Source organism: Podarcis melisellensis, assembly GCF_964234715.1.
Source record: "Podarcis melisellensis genome assembly, chromosome: 9".
NCBI classification, from domain to species: domain Eukaryota; kingdom Metazoa; phylum Chordata; class Lepidosauria; order Squamata; family Lacertidae; genus Podarcis; species Podarcis melisellensis.
In genome coordinates, this window is record NC_138541.1 from 37,160,325 (window position 1) to 37,180,771 (window position 20,447).

The window sequence follows — 20,447 nt, forward strand, 5'->3', positions numbered from 1 at the left end:
CAATTTTTAATGCAACTAGAACTATGAAACTATTGCTGACCTGGTTTGTACATAACAAGAAGCTAAACCATGGCTTAGCTCGGATGTGCGAGCACATGGACTCCCAGAGAAGAAACTGTGCCTGCTTTGCTCTTCCTCTTGTCAGCTACTGCTGTGACACTGTGAGCTACAATGTGATTTGGCCTAGGCCAGGCTTCCTCAACCTCGGCCCTCCAGATGTTTTTGAGACTACATTTCCCATCATCCCTGACCACTGGTCCTGCTAGCTAGGGATCATGGGAGTTGTAGGTCAAAAATATCTGGAGGGCCGCGGTTGGGGAAACCTGACCTAGGGCATTATCTGAATCCAGGCTTGTGGTTTGACTCACAATAGACAAACCCCAAGCTGTAGCCAAGGTTTGTTCTATTGCTAACTATTCATGCTTTGCCTGCAGTGAAACAAATCAGGAGCCCAGGTTTCGGTGATGCACCAAGTCAACCCATTTATTTGCTCACAGCAATGCAGCAGGATGCCTCAGAAGGAGCAAAACAGCTGCAGTCTTCCTTCTGGGAGCTCACATGTTCATGCTGAGCCATGGTTCAGCTCAGTGTTATGCATGAATTGGGTCACTGCATTTTGGTGGAAGACTGGTAACAACTTTCCAAAGTGAAAATGTAATTCTAAAATAGGCTTCAATGAGGGGTTGCCATCCGAATGTACCTAACAGCAAAATCCTATGCCTATCAGTGGGACTTCCTACCACATAAGCATATATAGAATTAAAACATTTAAAACATTGTCAGAATATAAATTTGGAAGTGCATTACATTGGCACACAATACTTCTCTACAAAATATGACAGTAATTTCTTTGCTGCCAATAGGTACACTTTGCTGTCAACAGGTGAATTAATTGAAGGCTATTCCAAGCAAGACAGAGTAGCATGACTGATATGAGAATACAAAGTCTGGATGGAATTGCAGTCCTCTTTAAGACTCTGGTTTGTAATTTTGTCTCAGACTTGAGCCTTAGGATTAGGTGTCAGTTGAGACAAGGTTGAAGGGCTAGCTATGCTCATTAGAGATGTCCAAATTGGCCATGGTGATCCATGTCTTAGTTACACATCCTGACCAGACTAATGCAATGCACTGTGAATATGAGGATACCTCTGAAATGTGTCCAGAAACTATAGATGGTGCAGAATAAGGCTTTTCATTAAGATCACACACACACTTGTTAAAATAGCTACCATTGACTTCTGGTTTGTTTCTAGGCTCAATCTAAAGACATCCTAAATGGCTTAGTAAGAGATAATTACAAGACTGCTTGTATCTGTATAAATCTGCCCAATCATTAATTTTTCTGAATAGGCTACTATTGCATTTTTCAGTTGAGGTTAACAGGAATGAGAAAGGAAGCCTTTCCTGTGGTCATCCTAGACTATGAAATTCTCTCCCTAGAGATTGCTTGCCTAACCCCTCATTTCTGGCTTTTCACTGCTGTGTGAAGTATCTGGCCTGCAATATTATTTGTTTTAAAGTGTTGCTACTATTTATATTGTTAATATACTATCTGTTCTTTTGGCATTTTTATTCTGTGAAAGGGCACTAACATCTAAAGGAATTCCATGCTGAAATAAACAGATCCCACTGTAATGTAGACTATTGCAAAGAAAAGTGTACTGAAAGGAGTAATCTATATGGAATGCAATAATTCACATTCCTTCAATCATTTCCTACAGTTAAGTCTTGTAGCTAAATTCATTTAGCTTTTATTAAGTGAAGGAATCCTACAGATGCTCCAGCCACAAATTACTCCCTCAGAGCAAATCAGAATTTTCTTACTTCTATTTCACAATGCTTCACTTTCCTGTGAAAATAAAATGTTATTAAAAACAGGTTTGGTGCTTCTTCCAATCAGAACAGACTGAACACCATTGCTATTTTTCAGTAAATGGGAGGTGTCTGAAAACCTCTGTAGCCTTCTTCTGAACAAGTTTTCATTATGACCTTTGGAGTGTATCATTTTTTAGTATATCATGCAATGTTGCCATAAATATATTTAAATATTAAATTATATTTCTCATACCATGCATTAAACAGAGTTTAGGCAGTGGGTTAATAAGGGTAGAGAGTCCCACTTAGCAAGAATCTTTGAAGATGTTAATTTTTATATAATTTTCTGAAAGTAACTTCATTTTTGATATCTGAAAGGTGAAACAGTTTAAAAATGAAACCAACGAAAATCAAGTCTGCATCAACTTTTGCCAATAAAGAATTCTTTAGCCATAACTCAACAGAAATATGTGCAGTATTGCCACACACTAATCAACACAAGAAAATGTGAGCTCTGGATTTGTATAAAGGACAATGCTACTTAGTAATTGCATCTGTAGATTCCATGGCTGTTAAGAACAAAATTTAGAAACAAAATTGGTGTTTACCAAACAGTTCATTGAGTTCGTCATCTGCACACAGTCCTAACTATTGGTCACTAGAATTTATGCTATTTTGATGGTTTTGTCACTTCAGCAAAGATCATCATATTTTGATGTTCCCTCAGAAAGCACGTGAAAAGAAATACACCCAAACTGCTAGATTCTGCATCAGATGCCACATCCTACAACCTTACAACCTTATTGCTCACATACAGATTTTTAGGGACCTTGCCAATAATTTTCAATGCAATCAATTATATTCTCTGTTACCTACCTTGCTCCTCATACACAAGGCCCATATTTGAATGTGCTTCCGCTTCTCTCCTTCCGCCATCTATTTTAATCAGCTGAGCAGTCTTATAGCATTGTTCATAGAAGTAATTCCTTAGCCATCTGTCTTCTGGTTTGTTGAAGCAATAGGCCAAATTCAGCTGGTTACAATACACCTCGTCATAGAATTCTTCAGTGAAAAGAAATAAATTAAATCTTAAGATATGATAAAATATACTCTATGCTTACTTTCTTAATGTTAAGTTTAAAAACAAATATGCAAGATTCAAGACTTTGAATTTCTTTCTATGGATCTCGTTGGCCTCTATCCCTTCTGGGCAGTATTTACGTAGATCATATGCTTGTTAAGAGTTCACACATATCCCTGGGCTAGAAGGAGATGGGCCAAAACCTCTCTCCCCAAGAAATTGGGATCACAAAGGTCAGGAAGCTGGTGAAGTTCAAAGCCTAACATTGCCCTTAAATACATGCCTTAACAGCAGCCATCTACACTTATAGGGAAAAATATAAGTATCACACTGGCACACACAATTGCAACTGGAGCCAGATCTCCTTTCCAGGGTCATTCAGCCTCCCATCAAGATCAACCCCGCAGAGAGGCATAATATTTCTCTTATGTTCAGAATACACACTCTGTTCCATCCGTACTGGATCAATTTCAAATATTGCTGCCTGAGGATATAGAGAAACTGTGGAATGCCCTCTATACACAGGTGTGTCTGACACCTTCAGCATTCGGCTTTCAGAAGATGTTGGAAATGCACCTCTTTATCCTGGCCTTTGACATCTGAGATGTGGGTTTTCAGGACCCAACCTCATTCCTGCTACTGTACAAACAACAGTTTTGCACACATTCAATTTGCGTGCGACAACATGCGTGCGCATCACTGCAACCCAGAAGGGGGCTGGAAAAGGGAATTAGATGGGGTGGAAGCATAATGGGGCATAACAGGGAGCAGCAGGCTTATGCAAATCCCGCCAACCTGCATGAGGGTCAGGAACGTAACCCCTGCGCAAAATGGTCATTGCCTGTAATTTGTTTTAACTGTTTTTAATGCTGAAGTTGAAATTGCTGCAACCTGCTCTGGGACCTGCTGGTGAAAGGCAGGTAGTAATAATAATAATAATAATAATAATAATAATAATAATAATAATAATATTTTTAAAGGAAATCAAATGTTATCAAATAGATGTGCATTTGAAATAGAAACACAAGAACTGAATTTGTTCTGAAATACCAATTTCAACACAATCTCTTCTACACTTTGGCTAGACTGCTTCCTTGTCATGAACCTAATATTCTCTGATAGCAACATGAATTTATGTGGCACAATGAAGTAAATTTCTATAGTATAGCCCATCCGCCCAACAGCGTTCCAAACTCCCATTGTTCTGGGCACATTTTGCGACAGGGAATTTCATTAAAGCGAGCAGTTTCTGAGCTTCGGGAGCAGTACTGTGCCTAAGATTTCAGATTAAAACGGCCACTGCTGGAACGAAAGGAGGACCTTTTTCTGCCACTCTCTGAGGACTGGAGAAGGGACCCTCATAAGAATATTAGGAGGGGGGCAGGGGAAGTATGGCCTTGTTTTTTGTAGTCTTCAGGTGAGGACCAGACCATGTGAAAAATGAATATAAGATTTTAGCTCCAGTCCGTTCATTTTCATCTTTGCATTCTTGCTATATGAAAGAGTGCCTAGACGTTCTGTTGCAGCACCCATAACCTAGGTTTAAGGTGACATTTAGCTCCTAGCTTTCATATCTCAGTTTCGCTGTGAAGCACAACTAATAAGAACCAGTTCTGGCATGATTATTATACTCCACCCTGCACACAGCTTTAAGCTGTGCATATAAATAATCATATTGTAGCTCAGTATATTTTGTGCAGGAATATCTGGTGCTATCATGAGAAAATCATACTGCTCTGGCAGAATGTTATTGTTTACAGTACTTATTGGAGCAAATCTCCCCCATTCAAATGCACCTTTTCATTGGCAGTCAGGACTCAATCTTCACTTGACTGATTCCCTTGCCTCTCTTGGTCAGCTTTATTGTGGTCTTCCTTTACTGGGTAAATGGAATGGTCTGCAGCAGCTATTTTTTGCCTTCCTAGAGGTCCTCCTGAAGTAATGCGAGTTTCCCATCTACCTTAGTGTCACTGCTTGGAAGAGTGCTTATTCTCTGAAACTAGTTTGAGAAAATCAAATGAAATTACATGCTCATGCTGTCTCCTTAAGAAGTACTGTATGAGGGAGAAAAGAGCAAAAGGGCAAGGAGGCTGTTGTCTTCTTCTAGCTCTAAAGACAAGCCTGCCATGCAAATATTAAATCAAATGGTGCCACCATGTCCACTTCGGAGGCAGTGCAACACAGACACACACAGACACACACAAACACACGTGTGTTGCATTCAGTATTGCATTTCCAGTCCTCAGAGTCACCCAGCTGCATTTTAATGTGTTATGTGTCAGCAGATATGAATGCAAGTAGCAATAAACCTATTAAATGGTATCATAAAGTACATCCCATGTAAACAGATCAAAAAGAGCAAAGAAAAAAATGGAGTGACTGCTAATTGGAATAAAGTAATGCATACGACAGGATAGCTTTAACTGCTCTTTGTTACTGAATATCAAAGCTGCAGAGTTCTGTAAAATTATGCAAATAACTTGAGGTAAGTACCCTACAATTCTCAAGAGATGGAAGTGACCGGAGGCTGACTATTGTTACTGTTGCAGCCCTGATTGAATGAACTTTAATGTGACCCTCAAGTGTCTCTCCTTTCAGTGAATAAGAATAAGTCGTGCACAAAGATAACCGTTTCAGTATAATTGTTTTGGACACAAACTGGCCAAATGTGCTGGAGTCATATGAATAAAGCAGAGCATTTTTTTTATTTTAGCCTGTCTCTTTACATTGTTTAGACTACTGCACAGACAGGTATAAAAAAAGAGACAGTACTGCTCTCCCAGATAATTGCCCACATTATATTTCAGCATGCTTTGGGTTCAAAACAAAATTTTGTCGATCACAGTATGCTATTAGCATGGGTTAGTCCACTTTCTAGAAAACAAAAGTTTTGTCTTCCACATAGCCAGTCTTCAACATGTGATGAACATTTTTATAAGCACAATCTAAAATTGTTCATTTTCCTGCAAATTTTCTAAGCTGTCATTTTAGTTTCTGTCCGTCCATTTCTCAATTAAACCTCAAGCTAACAACAGAAAGCCTAAAACTGAAACATTACAGAAGCGATGAACCTTGTGAGTAAAATGAAGACTTCTGAGAAGGTAGACAGATTAAAGAGTTCACAGTTCAGCAGTTGTATAGTTTAGGCCATATTGGGTAAACCAGGTTGCACCTGGGAATAACCAGCAACTCATAGACTTGTGGGAAGGGTGCATGATGGAGGAAAAGGTGGTCATTACGTTACGGATTAGGCCTAGGCTGGCCTGCAAACCAGTCCTAGCTCCCAACATGACAGACTGAGCCATTAAAATAATACAGTCAGCATCTTCCTAACCATTTGGAGAAAATCACATATAGGGATATCAAACTAGGACTTCAATATTGTGTAAAATAATATTGAACTCTGCACTCAGGAAGATTTACTGAGGATGACTCTGTACGAACTAGCCCTGTTTGTATGTCTACTAAGCACATCAGAGGAGTACATGGCAAACAAGTTGCTTGCAAGCATTTTGCACTACAGTATCTAAAACCTGATAGCATATCCTATGAAATGTAGTATTAAATGCTCCCCTTCACTCTGATTCATACCAGCCTTTTCTTGCTGCTGCAATTTTGCCTGTTTCCACATTATCTAAATGGACTACAGCCCCTATTCTTATACACAGTGTGCCCAGCATTCTCCATTAACTAATATGGAAAACTCTTTGTGGCACCATACCATATTTAGGTCCTGCCTCTTCCTTCAACCTCATTTCCACCTGCAGTCTGGATATAAGATCACCATTCCATGCATTCCAAAACAGCCAATCCTGTTGCACCCTGACCCCATCAGATGCAAAGTCCTTTCCTCACCTACCTACTAATGCCCTTGATGCATGTCCTGAGGCCTTTCCTCAGAAATCTATGTCTTATGGCTGCAACGCTTCACCACAAACACAGTGAAATGACTTTCACAGTGAAATTGGTGTGTTAAGCGGATGCGAGACTGCAGCCTAGAAGGACCATATTCAATACAACAATTTCAATCAGAGGAGAGGAATTCAACAACTGATACATGGATACATTCTTTATCAAAGAATATTAACAGTCATGGTACCATTCCTAAACACAAAGAAAATAACTTTGGCCTGGAATTTGTAGGAAAATATCATGCCCAGAACAGTCTGGGTCTTCCATTTTAGACCAAACTGACTTTAATTGCTAGATAAAAACATATAATAGCAAGTACTTAATTTTAAAAATCAATACATAAAACTAAACAGTAGGGAAAACACTAGAGCGATTGTAATTGAGATGTTAGTTAATTCTATCAATGGGATCCTGGCGACATCTTTACACACACACACACACACACACACACACACACAGAGAGAGAGAGAGAGAGAGAGAGAGAGAGAAAGACTCCTCATTTTGTCACCTGAGTATTTAACTGTAAGACTGATAATTCAGTGTTACCCACAATTTATTCTATAAATACAGTTAACTAAGGCTGAAATGTGCTAAAGCCCAGTAATGTTTCAAATTCATACATGAAACAATTTGGAATCTTCCCTCAGGCACACATTGCTGCTCCATTACCCAGAATTCCTCTATTTACCTGATCGTAGGGCTGCCTCAGCCCTGGTCAGGAAGTGGTGAAGCTGATCCAGCTTATCAGGCTGCTCCGCTAGGGACTTCTCCAGCCATATGGCTGACCCAGGCCCTGCAGCCTCCCTCAAGGCATTCCAGTGCTCTATCAGAGTAAAGAGCTCGGCGAAAGACTTGTGATAACCCTGTCGCAGCATGTCTATGCAGATGTTCTTCTTGTATGAATTCCGGTATCTGGGAATTTAAAAAAGGCCAGTTTTAATTCTTTAAATGTGAATTATCTACTTCCACTGAAAGAGATCAAGATACACACACAGATATTACTTACACACACACGCAATCAGTATACACCAGTGATTAAAATGTGACAAGTGTTCCTTTCACCAACTCATTTTTTTTCTTCGTAAATGCCCACACATCTTCAACAGAGGAAAGCCGCAGTAGGCGTTTAATACTATTTCTACTAGAACTGCATTACAAATATAACAGTGTTCTGCAATTGAAATCAGCCATGAAGGTCAACTGAGTTAACCTCCGGGGGGAGGGGGGGAGACTTACCCAAACGTTGCAGCATTTGTTCACTAGAACACAAGCTCAGAGTTTACTTAAAACAGGGAGCAGTGGGGAAAACTAAGCATATACTGCATGTCAAAACAATGTATATGTTAAATAGTTTTGCTGGAGGTTATGGTGGTTTGGTTTAAAATGTCTGACATAGTATTTGTTAGAACTAGACTCCTTACATATTATTTGCCTGTGTTCAATATCCGTCTTCAGCTGGGACTAATTTAGTAACACAGAAGTTTCATAATTTCCACCTAATTTTAAAACCAAATGACATATCCACAGAGATACAATGAAGAATGTATATCAAAGTTATTCTAATAATAAACATGGAACAGATATTCATATTAAAACATGTATAATTAAACACTATCAGGAGATGGTACATATTTCAAGGCATATTACTCTGCTATAGTAAGACCATTTTCATGTTACATCAAACCAACTGTAGAATATTAATTGTTGATTTTTTGATTAAAAGTTCAGTTAATTCCAATTTTACGGAAAGTGCTGCCCTTCAATATTGTATCGTTAAAATACACTTGAACATTAGAAACATGCATTTTTACTTGTTCCTGTTATTGAAACATACATGGAAACAGATTTTGCTTAAAAGCATTGCTCTGATCATATTTTAATCTAAGCAGTAGAACTTGATAACAGTCTCTAATGGTTAGTATGTGGTTTTATATACAAAGCAAATTTCAGAACAGAACACTGCTATTTACTAACTAGTAATGTTGTTAAAGAAAGCAAGAAGATCTTTGCATCGCTTTATAAACAAGTTCTTCAAGCACAATGGTAACTGCATTTTTACAACTGAAACCAGAAGCCTATACACAACAAAAAACATTAGTGAAGCACTTTAAAAAAGCACTGGACAACAAATAAAGTTGAAGACAAGCCCTGTCTGAAAAGTTTATAGTCTACTGGACGCAGAGACAGAGGAAGAGTAGGAAACTGCAGAAAACTAAAGAAAAGACCCAGCAGAATAAAATACATCACAACAGTTTAAAGGAAAACTGATGTAATATCATGCAAAAAGGCACAAGGCATTTGATGCTTCTTCCCCTACCACATACACAAGCCAGCTAGGTCGGCAGCTGAATCTTACTTACTGGTGACAGGGCACCATCCTTCACCCCACCTGATAGCAAGCTAGCTTAGGGACACAGAGCAGGCCATATGGCTGGCCAAGGTCTATCTTCCAATACCATCCTGCTCCTTAGCACCAGCTGACTAAGGCAGCTGCCTCCCTATACCTAACCTGTAGAAGACACTGTCAGCAGGTAAGAAATAAGTAAATTAAAAAGATAACATATGACATTCAGGCTTGACCAAGTGTGCTCTCCTAGCAATGGTGACACGGCCAATTACCAGACGGTGGAAGTAAAGTGGTGCAATACATGCAGTCTCAGCCATTCATGGGTTACAGAGCATGCATGGTAGAAAGGCAACAGTGTGGATTTTGTAATTTAAATATGTCAAGACTGTAGGCACTACACTGAGAAGAGGAGACAGAACAAGACTAAGAAGGCCAGAATGCTGGCTCCAGAACTGGTCTGCGTTTAATGAAGACTGAAATATTGAAGGTGTATGTCTTAGGCTCTTCCTTAGATCAACATTCACTTAAAAGGGTCTGCTGAAGATACATGCTGCAGAAGTTAGAGCATGGCCCTTTTAAGTGAGCATTGATCTAAACAGAGCTTAGACCAGAAACCTCCCTACAAGTCCTTTGTGGCCTCTAGGATTGGTATAGTAGTGAAGATGGAGCCCCCAGAGATAAGGGGGCCTCTGGAGAGGTGTATCTGAGGACATAGACAAGAAAAACAGGAGACTGAGGGAAAATGGTTCCTTCGGGTTCTTCCTCTTCTTGACCAATAGAAATCCCTATAGATGCAAATCTAAGAGTTCACTTTTGGATAAATTCAAAAAACAAGAAAATATTAATGAGGAAAATAATAAAACAGCCATAGATTATGTGATGGGACGATGAGCTGCTTGTGCGTAAATTACAAGTCCCTCAGAGTTTGATCAGGTTTTCAAACCTCTGCCTGTGACGGAGCCCCTCCAGCATGGCTGCGTCAATCACTAGTAGAATCCGAAAGTGGCTGCTTTCGGAAACGTTTCCAACATAAAAGCTCCTTAACGGAAACACGTCGTCTGGCCTCTCGGCGTGACAGTTTCCGTCGAGGTGTGGGTGTCCCTATAGGAGGTCCTGAGACCTCCCCACTGGTTTCGCTTGAAGCGTCTCTGAGCCATCCCTCCGACTCACTTTCCCTTGGAGTTCTTGCTCGCCCTCTACTGGTTCCCTCTTCCGCTGCTACTGCTCTCTCAACCTCAGGGAGCCTTTGCACCTGCGGCGCTTTAGATGTCAGTTCCCTGACATCCACCTCCCCTCCAGGGCCCCCTTCACCCCCTCCCGTCTCCTCTCCTACTGGCGGTGAGGAGGTAAAACCCCTGAAAGAACCTCCCTCATCTTCCGACGTCGCGAACACTTCCTTCCACTTGTTGCTGTTCCTACTCTCTAGGTACTCTTCGTCATCAGAGTCCACTCCATCTTCCAACTCCGACTCCGCGAACCCTTCCATTTCCTCTTCCTCATCGGTGGTGCCGAAATACTCCCTCCTAAACCTTGCTATAGGCTGAGGTTTCCTCGGGAACCTTTGGTGGAACGTTTCTGTTAAAACCTCGTCATTGACTTCCTCTGCACTTACCCAGGTGTTTTCTGACTCCGGTTCCCCTTCCCACGCCACCAAATACTCCACCTGATTACCCTTCCACCTGGAATCGAGGATTTCCGCTACATGGTTGCGGCGTTCCCTCTCTTCCAAGGCTGGTCCCCTGACGTGCTCCCCTTCACGTCCCCCCCTGTATGGTGACAGTAACGACCTGTGGAACACTGGGTGCAATTTCATGTGGTTGGGTAATCGGAGTTTGAAAGCTACCGGGTTGACCTGCTGAATCACCTCAAAGGGTCCCAATCTTCTGGGCCTCAGTTTCTTACAACCCCCTTTGAACGGCAACCCTTGGGTTGACAACCACACTTGATCCCCCACCCTTATGGTTTCACCTTCCCTTCTGTTCTTGTCTGCCTGCTTCTTATATTGTGCCTTGGCCCTTTCTAAGTTGAGCTGGAGCTGCTGATGGATGGCTTCCATCTCTTCTACAAAATGTTCAGCCGCTGGAACGCTCCATCTCTCCCCTCCTTCCCCTGGAAATGCCCTGGGGTGACACCCGTAATTAGCCAAAAAGGGACTCATCCCTGTGGACACATTCTCCGCATTATTGTAGGCAAATTCTGCCAACGCCAACTTTTCGACCCAATCGTTCTCTCTGTCATTGACATAACACCTAAGATATTGTTGAAGAATGCCATTTGCCCTTTCCGCCTGCCCGTTGGTTTCAGGGTGCCGGGCAGTTGAAAAATTAACTTCCACGTGTAGCAAGCTCATGAGCTTCCTCCAGAACCTGGAAGTAAATTGTTTGCCTCGATCTGAGATCACCCTCGAGGGAGCCCCGTGCAACCTAAAGATATGTTCCACAAACAACTTCGCCGTTTCTTCCGCTGTGACTGCATGTGAGCATGCTACAAAATGGCACATCTTAGTTAACAGGTCTACTACTACCATGATGGCTGTTTTCCCCTTGGACCTTGGCAGATCCGTCATAAAATCTATTGATATCGCTTCCCAAGGCCGTTCTGGTGTGGGTAAAGGTTCTAATAACCCTGCCGGCGCCCTTCTTTCCCCTTTGGCTCGCTGACATTGGTCACACCCTCTTACATACTCCCTTACATCTTCCCTCACCTTAGGCCACCAAAATTCCCTGGTAACCAACCACATGGTTTTGTGTTGCCCAAAATGTCCCGCCGTGGGGCTATCATGCAACTGCTTGAGTACTCTCCCCCTCAATTCACCTTCGGGTATATACAGTGCCCCTTTGTAATACAATGCCCCATTTCTTTCCTCAAAACCTCCGGGGCTCTCGCCCTCCCCCCTGAGACCTCTGAGCTTATCCTGGGCATATTCATCATTTTCCGTTTCCTCCACCAGTTCCCGTTGCCCCACCAGCGCCGCCCCACACACCCAGCGGTCCTCCGGGATGACATGTCTCTCTTCGATCACCTCCTCCCCTTCCCAATATTCTGGTTTGCATGAGAGCGCATCCGCCCTGACGTTTTCTGGGCCTGGCACATAACAAATCTCAAAGTTAAATTTGGAGAATTCCTGTGCCCATCTCACTTGTCGTTGGTTGAGCACTCGAGCTGTTCTCCAATACTCTAAATTTTTGTGGTCGGTGCACACTTGCACCTTGTGTTGTGCCCCAATTAATAAATGTCTCCACCTCCGGAATGCTTCGTGAATGGCAAGTAGTTCCCTGTCATACACCGTGTAATTCCTCTCGGACTTATTCAGTTTCCGCGAGAAGAATGCACACGGTCTCCACTCCGACGCACTCCTCCCCGGTTGAAGAAGGACCGCCCCTATAGCCCGGTCGGATGCATCTGTTTCCACTCTCATGGGTTTTTGTAAATCCACATGCAGAAGTTGTTCTTCCGAGGCGAAAGCCCTTTTCAGTTCTTCAAAGGCTCGATCCGCCTCCACCGTCCAAACAAATTTCTTCTTGCTGCTGAGGCAGTCGGTGATGGGCGCCGTCAAGTGGGCAAAGTTCTTGATGAACTTCCGATAAAAGTTCCCAAACCCCAAGAATCTTTGCACGTCCTTCTTGGTCTTCGGTGTCTTCCATTCCAGTACCGCTTGAACCTTGCCTGGATCCATGGCCAATCCCTTGTCTGACAAGCGGTACCCCAGGAATTCCACCTCCTTGGTATGAAACTGGCACTTCTCCAGTTTCACCCACAGCTGGTTGGCTTGCAGCCTGCCCAACACTTCTCGAACGTCCCTCACATGCTGTTCCTCATCTTCCGAATACACCAACACGTCGTCTAAAAAGGCCACACAGTTCTTGTAGAGCAAAGGTCCCAGAACGTGGTTTATAAAAGCTTGAAAACAGGCGGAGCCCCCTTGTAGACCGAAGGGCATAACGAGGTATTCAAAGGCTCCCAAAGGGGTAAACATGGTGGTCTTCCATTCATCTCCCTTCCTTATGCGTATCAGATTGTACGCCCCCCGCAGGTCCAGTTTTGTAAAAATCTTTCCCTTCCTTACTCTGGTCAAAATGTCGTCAATTCGGGGCATAGGGAAAGCCAGGGGCTCCGACACTGCATTGAGGGCCCTAAAGTCACACACCAGTCTCGGTTTGTCTGTGTTCTTTTTGTCCACAAAAAACACTGGGCTGCCCCCCACCGCTCGGGACTCTCTGATGAAACCTCGCTTCAAGTTTTTGTCAATGAACTCCCTCAGCTCCTGCATCTCCCTGTCTGACATGGCGTACAGCTTGCCTACTGGGAGTTGGGCCCCTGGGAGTAGGTTGATTTGACAGTCAAAGGGTCTATGCGGTGGCAGTTTGTCTGCTTCCCTTTCGCTGAATACGTTGCTCAGATCTGCGTATTGCGGGGGCACCTTCCCTTTGCCCATCACTTCCATCCCCGCTAGGGTGACTCTGTCTCCTCCCGAGACCTTCCCCTCCTTGCAGTGTTCTAGGCAATGCGCTGACCCAAAGGAGACCACCCTCTGATGCCAGCCCACTAGCGGATCGTGTAGCGCCAGCCAGCTCATCCCCAAAATGATGGGCGCTCCTCCCAGGATGGCCACATTAAACGCTATCTGTTCGGTGTGCCTTGCCACTCTCATTATCATCGGGACAGTCTGTTGGCTAACTTCTCCCCCCAACAGCTCTCTGCCGTCAATCGTAGTCACCTGCAAGGGGTTACTTAAAGGGATGGTCTGTATCTGGTGCTCAGCTGCAAACTCCTTACTCATGAAATTACAGGAGCTGCCTGAATCCAAAAGCGCCTTGACCTTTAGTGGGTGTCCGTTTGGCAGTTCTAGTAACACCTCTATCACTAAAGCAGGTCTGGGAGGTTCTGGCATGGGCACTTTCATTGCTCTTTGGCCTGGCTGCTGTGCCCCGACGGTGGCAGCCAGGCGTTGGCTTTTACTTGCTCCTTGCTTTCCTCTTCCTTTCCCCCAACAGCTCCTGCCATCCCTTGCCATTCCTTTCTTTGTGGGCAGACTCTGGCAAAGTGCCCTGGCTGTTGGCAGAGATAACATCTCTTGGCGCTCTTTCCCTCCTTCTTCCGCCCTTCACTGGGATTTGAAACTGCGCGCGCCCGCGCTGTTCCAACTTCCATCGGCTCTGCCGGCGGGAAAGATGGCTCTGGAATGTCTGGAATGCGGAACTCCCTCCAACGGTCTCCTTTCCCTTCCCGCCTTTCCAAAGCCCTCGCCTCCTGGCGCGCTCCTATGGCCAGCGCAGATTTGGTTAATTGGTCCATAGACTCCGCCCTGGGCCCCCGGGAAAGCTCATCTTTGACGGTTGAAGAAAGCCCCTCTTCGAAAAGCATTTGGATGGGCTCCGCCGATAGGTCCCACCCCAATTTATGAATCAGCATAGTAAATTCAGTCCAGTACTCACGGACAGATCTGCTTCCTTGCTGGCAAGCCATTAACTGCCTTCGCACCACCCCCTGCTCAATATCGCTGGAAAACATCAGGTCCATGGCACGAAAAAACTTCCTCGTGTCCTTTAAGATCTCATTATTCGCTGCCATCAGGGGTCTAACCCAATCTTTCGCCCCGGATTCGAGATGGCCAATCACATACGCCACTCGCGATTCCTCGTCGGGGAAGTCATCAAACTGCAAGTTTAGAGCGTATTGCATCTCTGTTCTAAAGGCATGATAGTTCCTGGGATCCCCCCCGAATTTCTGCACCAATCCTGGTACCTTTCTGGCGAGCGGGGTGGTTTTCTCCTTTCCCTTTTCTGCATCCTGAGCCCTCCTCTCCTCAAGCCTCGCCGTTTGCAGCGCCAACTGGATCTCCAACGCTCTGTACCTTTCTTCCAGGCTTGGACCCCCTCCAGCTGCTCCTGCACCCCCGGTTCCGGCTGGGTTGCTCATGATGCTTCTCTCTGCACAAGCTGGCTTTCGGTGACTTTCGGATTGCTGTGATGGGACGATGAGCTGCTTGTGCGTAAATTACAAGTCCCTCAGAGTTTGATCAGGTTTTCAAACCTCTGCCTGTGACGGAGCCCCTCCAGCATGGCTGCGTCAATCACTAGTAGAATCCGAAAGTGGCTGCTTTCGGAAACGTTTCCAACATAAAAGCTCCTTAACGGAAACACGTCGTCTGGCCTCTCGGCGTGACAGTTTCCGTCGAGGTGTGGGTGTCCCTATAGGAGGTCCTGAGACCTCCCCACTGGTTTCGCTTGAAGCGTCTCTGAGCCATCCCTCCGACTCACTTTCCCTTGGAGTTCTTGCTCGCCCTCTACTGGTTCCCTCTTCCGCTGCTACTGCTCTCTCAACCTCAGGGAGCCTTTGCACCTGCGGCGCTTTAGATGTCAGTTCCCTGACAGATTATTAGCTAAACAAAAAAAGGGGGGAGATTTAATATATAGTTGTAGCTCAGTAGAATAAAACTCTCTCTATATATATGTCTGTGTTAAAAGAACAAACAAGGGAAGTCAAATTAACACCTAAGAAAGACCTAAGAAAGAGCCTCATGGAACTCCAAAGAGAAAGGGATTTTAAAAGTACTATTAACAGAAACAATAAGAAAAGAAAAAGAATACAAATCTAGCAAAAACAGGATGCTTAAAATCTAAAGCAAGGAAAAGAGTACAATATTAGTAGTACCGTATCAAAAAATTCAGACAAGGAGGACATAATAACCTAATATTTAGCTAAGAGAAGGTTATTGGAAATTAGGGTGCTTTGACACAGAGGTGTTATTGTGGAAAGGAGCAGTTCTGACACATTTGATATGCAAATGTCCATGCACACCTGTCTTTTCATTATGTATATCCCTTTCTATTCCATCACTTCCCATCCACAGCAGAGGAGGATAGCTTGATGAAAAATATTCTGGATGCGGGGTTTTTTTGTTCCTCCCCTCAATTACTCCTGCCCTGCTCTATCTTTTTACTTTGTGGGTATGCACACAGGTGTGTCTCAGAAAATGCATAAGAAGAAATATTACCAGCATATGTCACAATTGGCAAAATAGAAACTTTTTATATTTCAGGGGCAGAGGTGATTCCGTAGAGCATGCCTATTTCCATGATGAAAACAGATGCCACCAAAAGACCCCTATTGAATCTGTCAGCAGAAAGACAGCCTGTTTGTTTACCTTCCCCCTTCCCAGACATATCTATTCTCAGCAATGGATTAGTACACAAAGGCTTTCTGCATAGTCCATGGTGTTACCCAGCCATGTTGCTGATTTGTAATGCAATTTGAGGATGACGACATCATGTGGACAGTGTGAAAAACTTGGAAGCATGATCAGTACCAAGTCCATAATAAACAACTGGGCAGAAGCATCATTGAAGTGAGAATAACTTCAGCAGGGTGGTGTGAGGAGAAACCAGGCTGGAAGGAATTAAAAGAGGATTCTGAAGAAAGGAAAGGCAGACACTGAAAAATGATCAGGTGTTCAAAAAGCTTAGAATAAAAGTAAAGGGACTATAGGCTGCTCTTTATCTTTTTTTGGAATTTTGGGGACAAATATTACTCAGTGCCAGTTCCGTCTCTGGTTGATCTCTCTCTTCTTTCTGAGTTAATGGGTACAATTAATGGGTAGCTCAGAACATGAGATTTAAAAAAAAAAATTAAAAAAATAAAAATCTTGTATTGTCTCTAATTTGACAATTTAATAAAATAAATTATCCCCATGGTTTTTATTGATAGGATTTAACCAACTGACAATGATCCTGTATTATACCTATACCATCAACTATAGATAGAAGGGAAATTACTCATATATAGCCCAAAAATCTATTCATACTTGGAATATTCTGTCTTTTACAGGGAGGAAGTACAGATAGCTACCAAATGCAAAGAAACCTATTGACATGGTGTATTTACAAGTGAGATTCTTACTTCTAAAACATAGTTTTGAACATCTGTCTTATTTCTTATGCTGCTTATCAGAGCTGATTTTGAAACGGCAAAGATTTTGTTATAACCATGCTGTTTGTTCCAATTAGAAAATTCTAATCGGCATTACATTGTTCTAGGAAGAAATGAAATTCAAAGGTTTTGGTGTTTAAAAACACTGTTTCAATAGGTAGAATGGCCTCTGGGGGCATCTGCTGGAAATTTAGCAATATTGCAGTTAAATCTGGTTATTCAAGTAATACCCAGCACAATATAGCATTGTTGAACAAAAGTAAATACAAAGTGCATTGTGTGTGATTCACATTCAGAGCATCAATGAGAGTTTTCCCACTGATCTCAACGTGAACACAAGACTGTTTGCTGAAACTCTGTGACACTGTATTGATCAATACTCCCAAAATAATAACATAAGAACTCTTTAACCATTTCTAAGTTAGGACACTGCAGTGAGACCTTAAGGCAAATCTTGCAATACACATTCATATAATTTTTATAGCCTAATGGGATGTTTTGACTCCCCAGGACAATTTCAAACTACTACTAGAAGCTTGTCATTTGAAGCACATCTACCTATTTGTTCTTCCCTATTTAGCTGGCTAAAGTTTTCTGCATAACATTTATTATTATGCAGAAAGACTAACTTTTGAGTAAAAGGTTCAGGGAAAGATTTCTGGGGACCCAAAGATTTTTCTTTTTCTTTTCCCATTACTTACCACAAGGCCAGAGGATTATGCAATGCTGCCTGATTGTGAGCCTTCAAAACTACCCAAATTGATGATGGAAAGAAGAGCTCAGACCTAACCATGGCCAAGGAGTAATTTTCAGCTGATGAGCCTCCCTATTCTAAAGGGCAGAAAGCCATACCCATGCAAGAGCTTTACACATTTCAGATAACATTCTCTACCAAATAGACCACTTTGGGACTAGAAGATGGAGCCTGGGGCTTCAAAAGGCTGGCCCCCAAAAATGAAGGAGGAAGCTAGCAGTAGAGGATACAAATGAGGCTACTAGAAGATGAATTGATCTCTGCCATTTGCCTCTCCCTTGAAAACTGATGTGCTCCAGCATGCAAGTTTCTAATTTCTGATAAAGTGGACCTTTCCTTCTTCCAGCAGGTGCTTTTAATTGCCCTCCATGAGGCATCTGCCTGAATAAGCTACTGAGTAGGTTCTTTCGAATCAACCATCTTGGGTCCTGAATAAGTTATCTTACGAGACCCTGACAACTGTGACTAAATGACAGAAGACGAAATTGAGATCAAGTTGTTAAAAAGGGAGGATCCTTTCTTTGTAAGAGCAAAATAAAATACTTATGACTTCTTGTTGTTTCCTTCAGTGGTTGCTTACTGGAGAAACCTGGATATGTTTTTTAGCCCCAGAACTCTCATAAAAATATAGCTCTTGTTGCTGCAACCTGCACTTCTACCTTAAGCAGCCCCCAGGTAACTGTAATGGGCACCTGCAAGCTTCAAGTAGAGATCTCTTTAAGTGGCCTCAAGGTCTTAGTGATTTCTGAAACAAATTTAATTAAAACCAAATAACCAATGAGCCATTGCAAGCTTTATTTATAGCACTACAATATACTTTTTTATATTGCTTAATTTCTTTTACAAAAGACTGTTCAATAAACATAGAAGGTTTTATAGTGAGCATATACAATCTTTTGATAACGTCGTTTTAACTTCCAAACACTGTTGGATATTTTCATAATAGAACAATTAAACAGAGAGATCTTTTTCTGAATATGAGTATCCAGTTTCAGTCTCATAAATTCTATGCCACTTTTAGTAGTCATGCAGTTCAGCCACACTTCAAGGGATATTATTGTAAAAAAGTTGTACATTATTGGATTAAAAAGAAATTAAGTAATTATAAATGGCATAATTCCAACTGTTTCTGTTGTAATTCTGAATATTTTACTATAAAACAAATTCTGATCCCTTTACATTGCTTTACCCTTGTTCTTTTAATTTGTTTATTTTTTTATAAATTCCCCTTGACAGGAGAAGGACAATGATGTTTGTACTAAATTAACCATTTGGATGTCAGGAATATGTTTGAAGATGTATATGTCAGTAAAATGTCTTTAACCTGTAAATATATGCATCTCAATTTAGTAATGCAGGGAAAGAAGAACCAATTAGCTGTAACCATCCTAAATAAGTCACAGATGAAATGGCTGCAAATTAATGAATGTATCATTTGCTAACACAGGTAAATTGAAACTTCCGTTTTGAAACCTGTTTATCTCTCTGTTTTTCATTATGTGAATGAAAGCCCCAGCAGTAACAAACAAAACTTAATTCCAACTAGAATCCTTTGGAATTGGGATAAGTAGATGATTAGGCTGAAAACCAATACCCACATACTTGGGAGTAAACTCAATTGAATTTAATGGGTCTTACTTGTGAATAGACATGGATAGGATTGTGCTATTAAAACATAAGAAACAGCTTGTATTAGAATATTCCAACATTAAGCCAATTCAATTTGAAATACTGGGGGAGAGTATTATTTATTTATCAACACTGGGAGGAAATGCTATTCTCCAAAAATCAACTTCTTTTTTACTTCTTTTTTACATGTTTCTGAAGTTTAAATATGTTCACTTAATAAAGGAACGTATCATATTTTATTAATGCAAAGTAACTTAACAAAAGAAAAACAAAAAGATTCCTATGGCACCCAAAAGACTGAATTTTTGTGTAGCCTAATCTTTGTGGACTTGAGAGTTTATTTCTGTTACATGACGTGTTATCATTAGATGACAAACAGAGAGAAATCAAAGTACCCACAGAAGGAGTTAAACATAAAACAAGGTGTAACACTGAGTCTGTAACATTTCTATAAAAAGGCCAAAGATATACAAGAACAGTGACCAATTTGGAACAGCAGTCATTGCTAATAACATCTTTGTAGTTAAGCTATGTTAATTTAACACATGAAGTGCGAAAGAAACCCACAGTTCCACTTAAGGTGGTGAAGAATAGAATTTGCTTATAAATTTTAGGAAAACCATTTCATACTGGATCATCCCTTTGAACAAAAGCAAGTGTCCTAACAAGCAGGATATTCCAAATACATTCAGATGTAGGAAGCCAAATTGACCTTTCAATTATTTATTTTAAAAAAATATATTTTATTAAAGATTTCTTAGTTTACAAAAATACAGGCATTGTCTCTTTTTTCAAGTTGAGTTGTCTACAGATCAGTTTCATTTGTTGTGAGACATTAGTATTGCATGCAGTGTTAGGTTAGGAAGAAAAGATTGGGAGTGGGGAGTGGTGTGGGGTTGGGTGGTTATGCTTCAATTCATCTACTTAGTGTATGTGTGGGGGTTTGTGTCAGCGTCACTTGGATGGGTTCTCTTACTATG

At 41.9% G+C, this 20,447-nt stretch overlaps 1 protein-coding gene across 3 annotated transcripts in view; it reads right to left on the reverse strand.

Annotated features, from left to right (window-relative positions):
- The window catches only part of TTC29 (tetratricopeptide repeat domain 29), a 111,468-nt gene that overhangs the window by 72,288 nt on the left and 18,733 nt on the right, over nucleotides 1–20,447 (reverse strand). For all 3 annotated transcript variants that reach the window (XM_081926117.1, XM_081926116.1, XM_081926118.1), the window contains exons 5-6: nucleotides 7,497–7,720; nucleotides 2,692–2,877 (exon numbers count right to left, since the gene is read on the reverse strand). In XM_081926117.1, coding sequence (XP_081782243.1) covers nucleotides 2,692–2,877; nucleotides 7,497–7,720 — 410 coding nt within the window. The remainder of the gene's footprint in view (nucleotides 1–2,691; nucleotides 2,878–7,496; nucleotides 7,721–20,447) is intronic.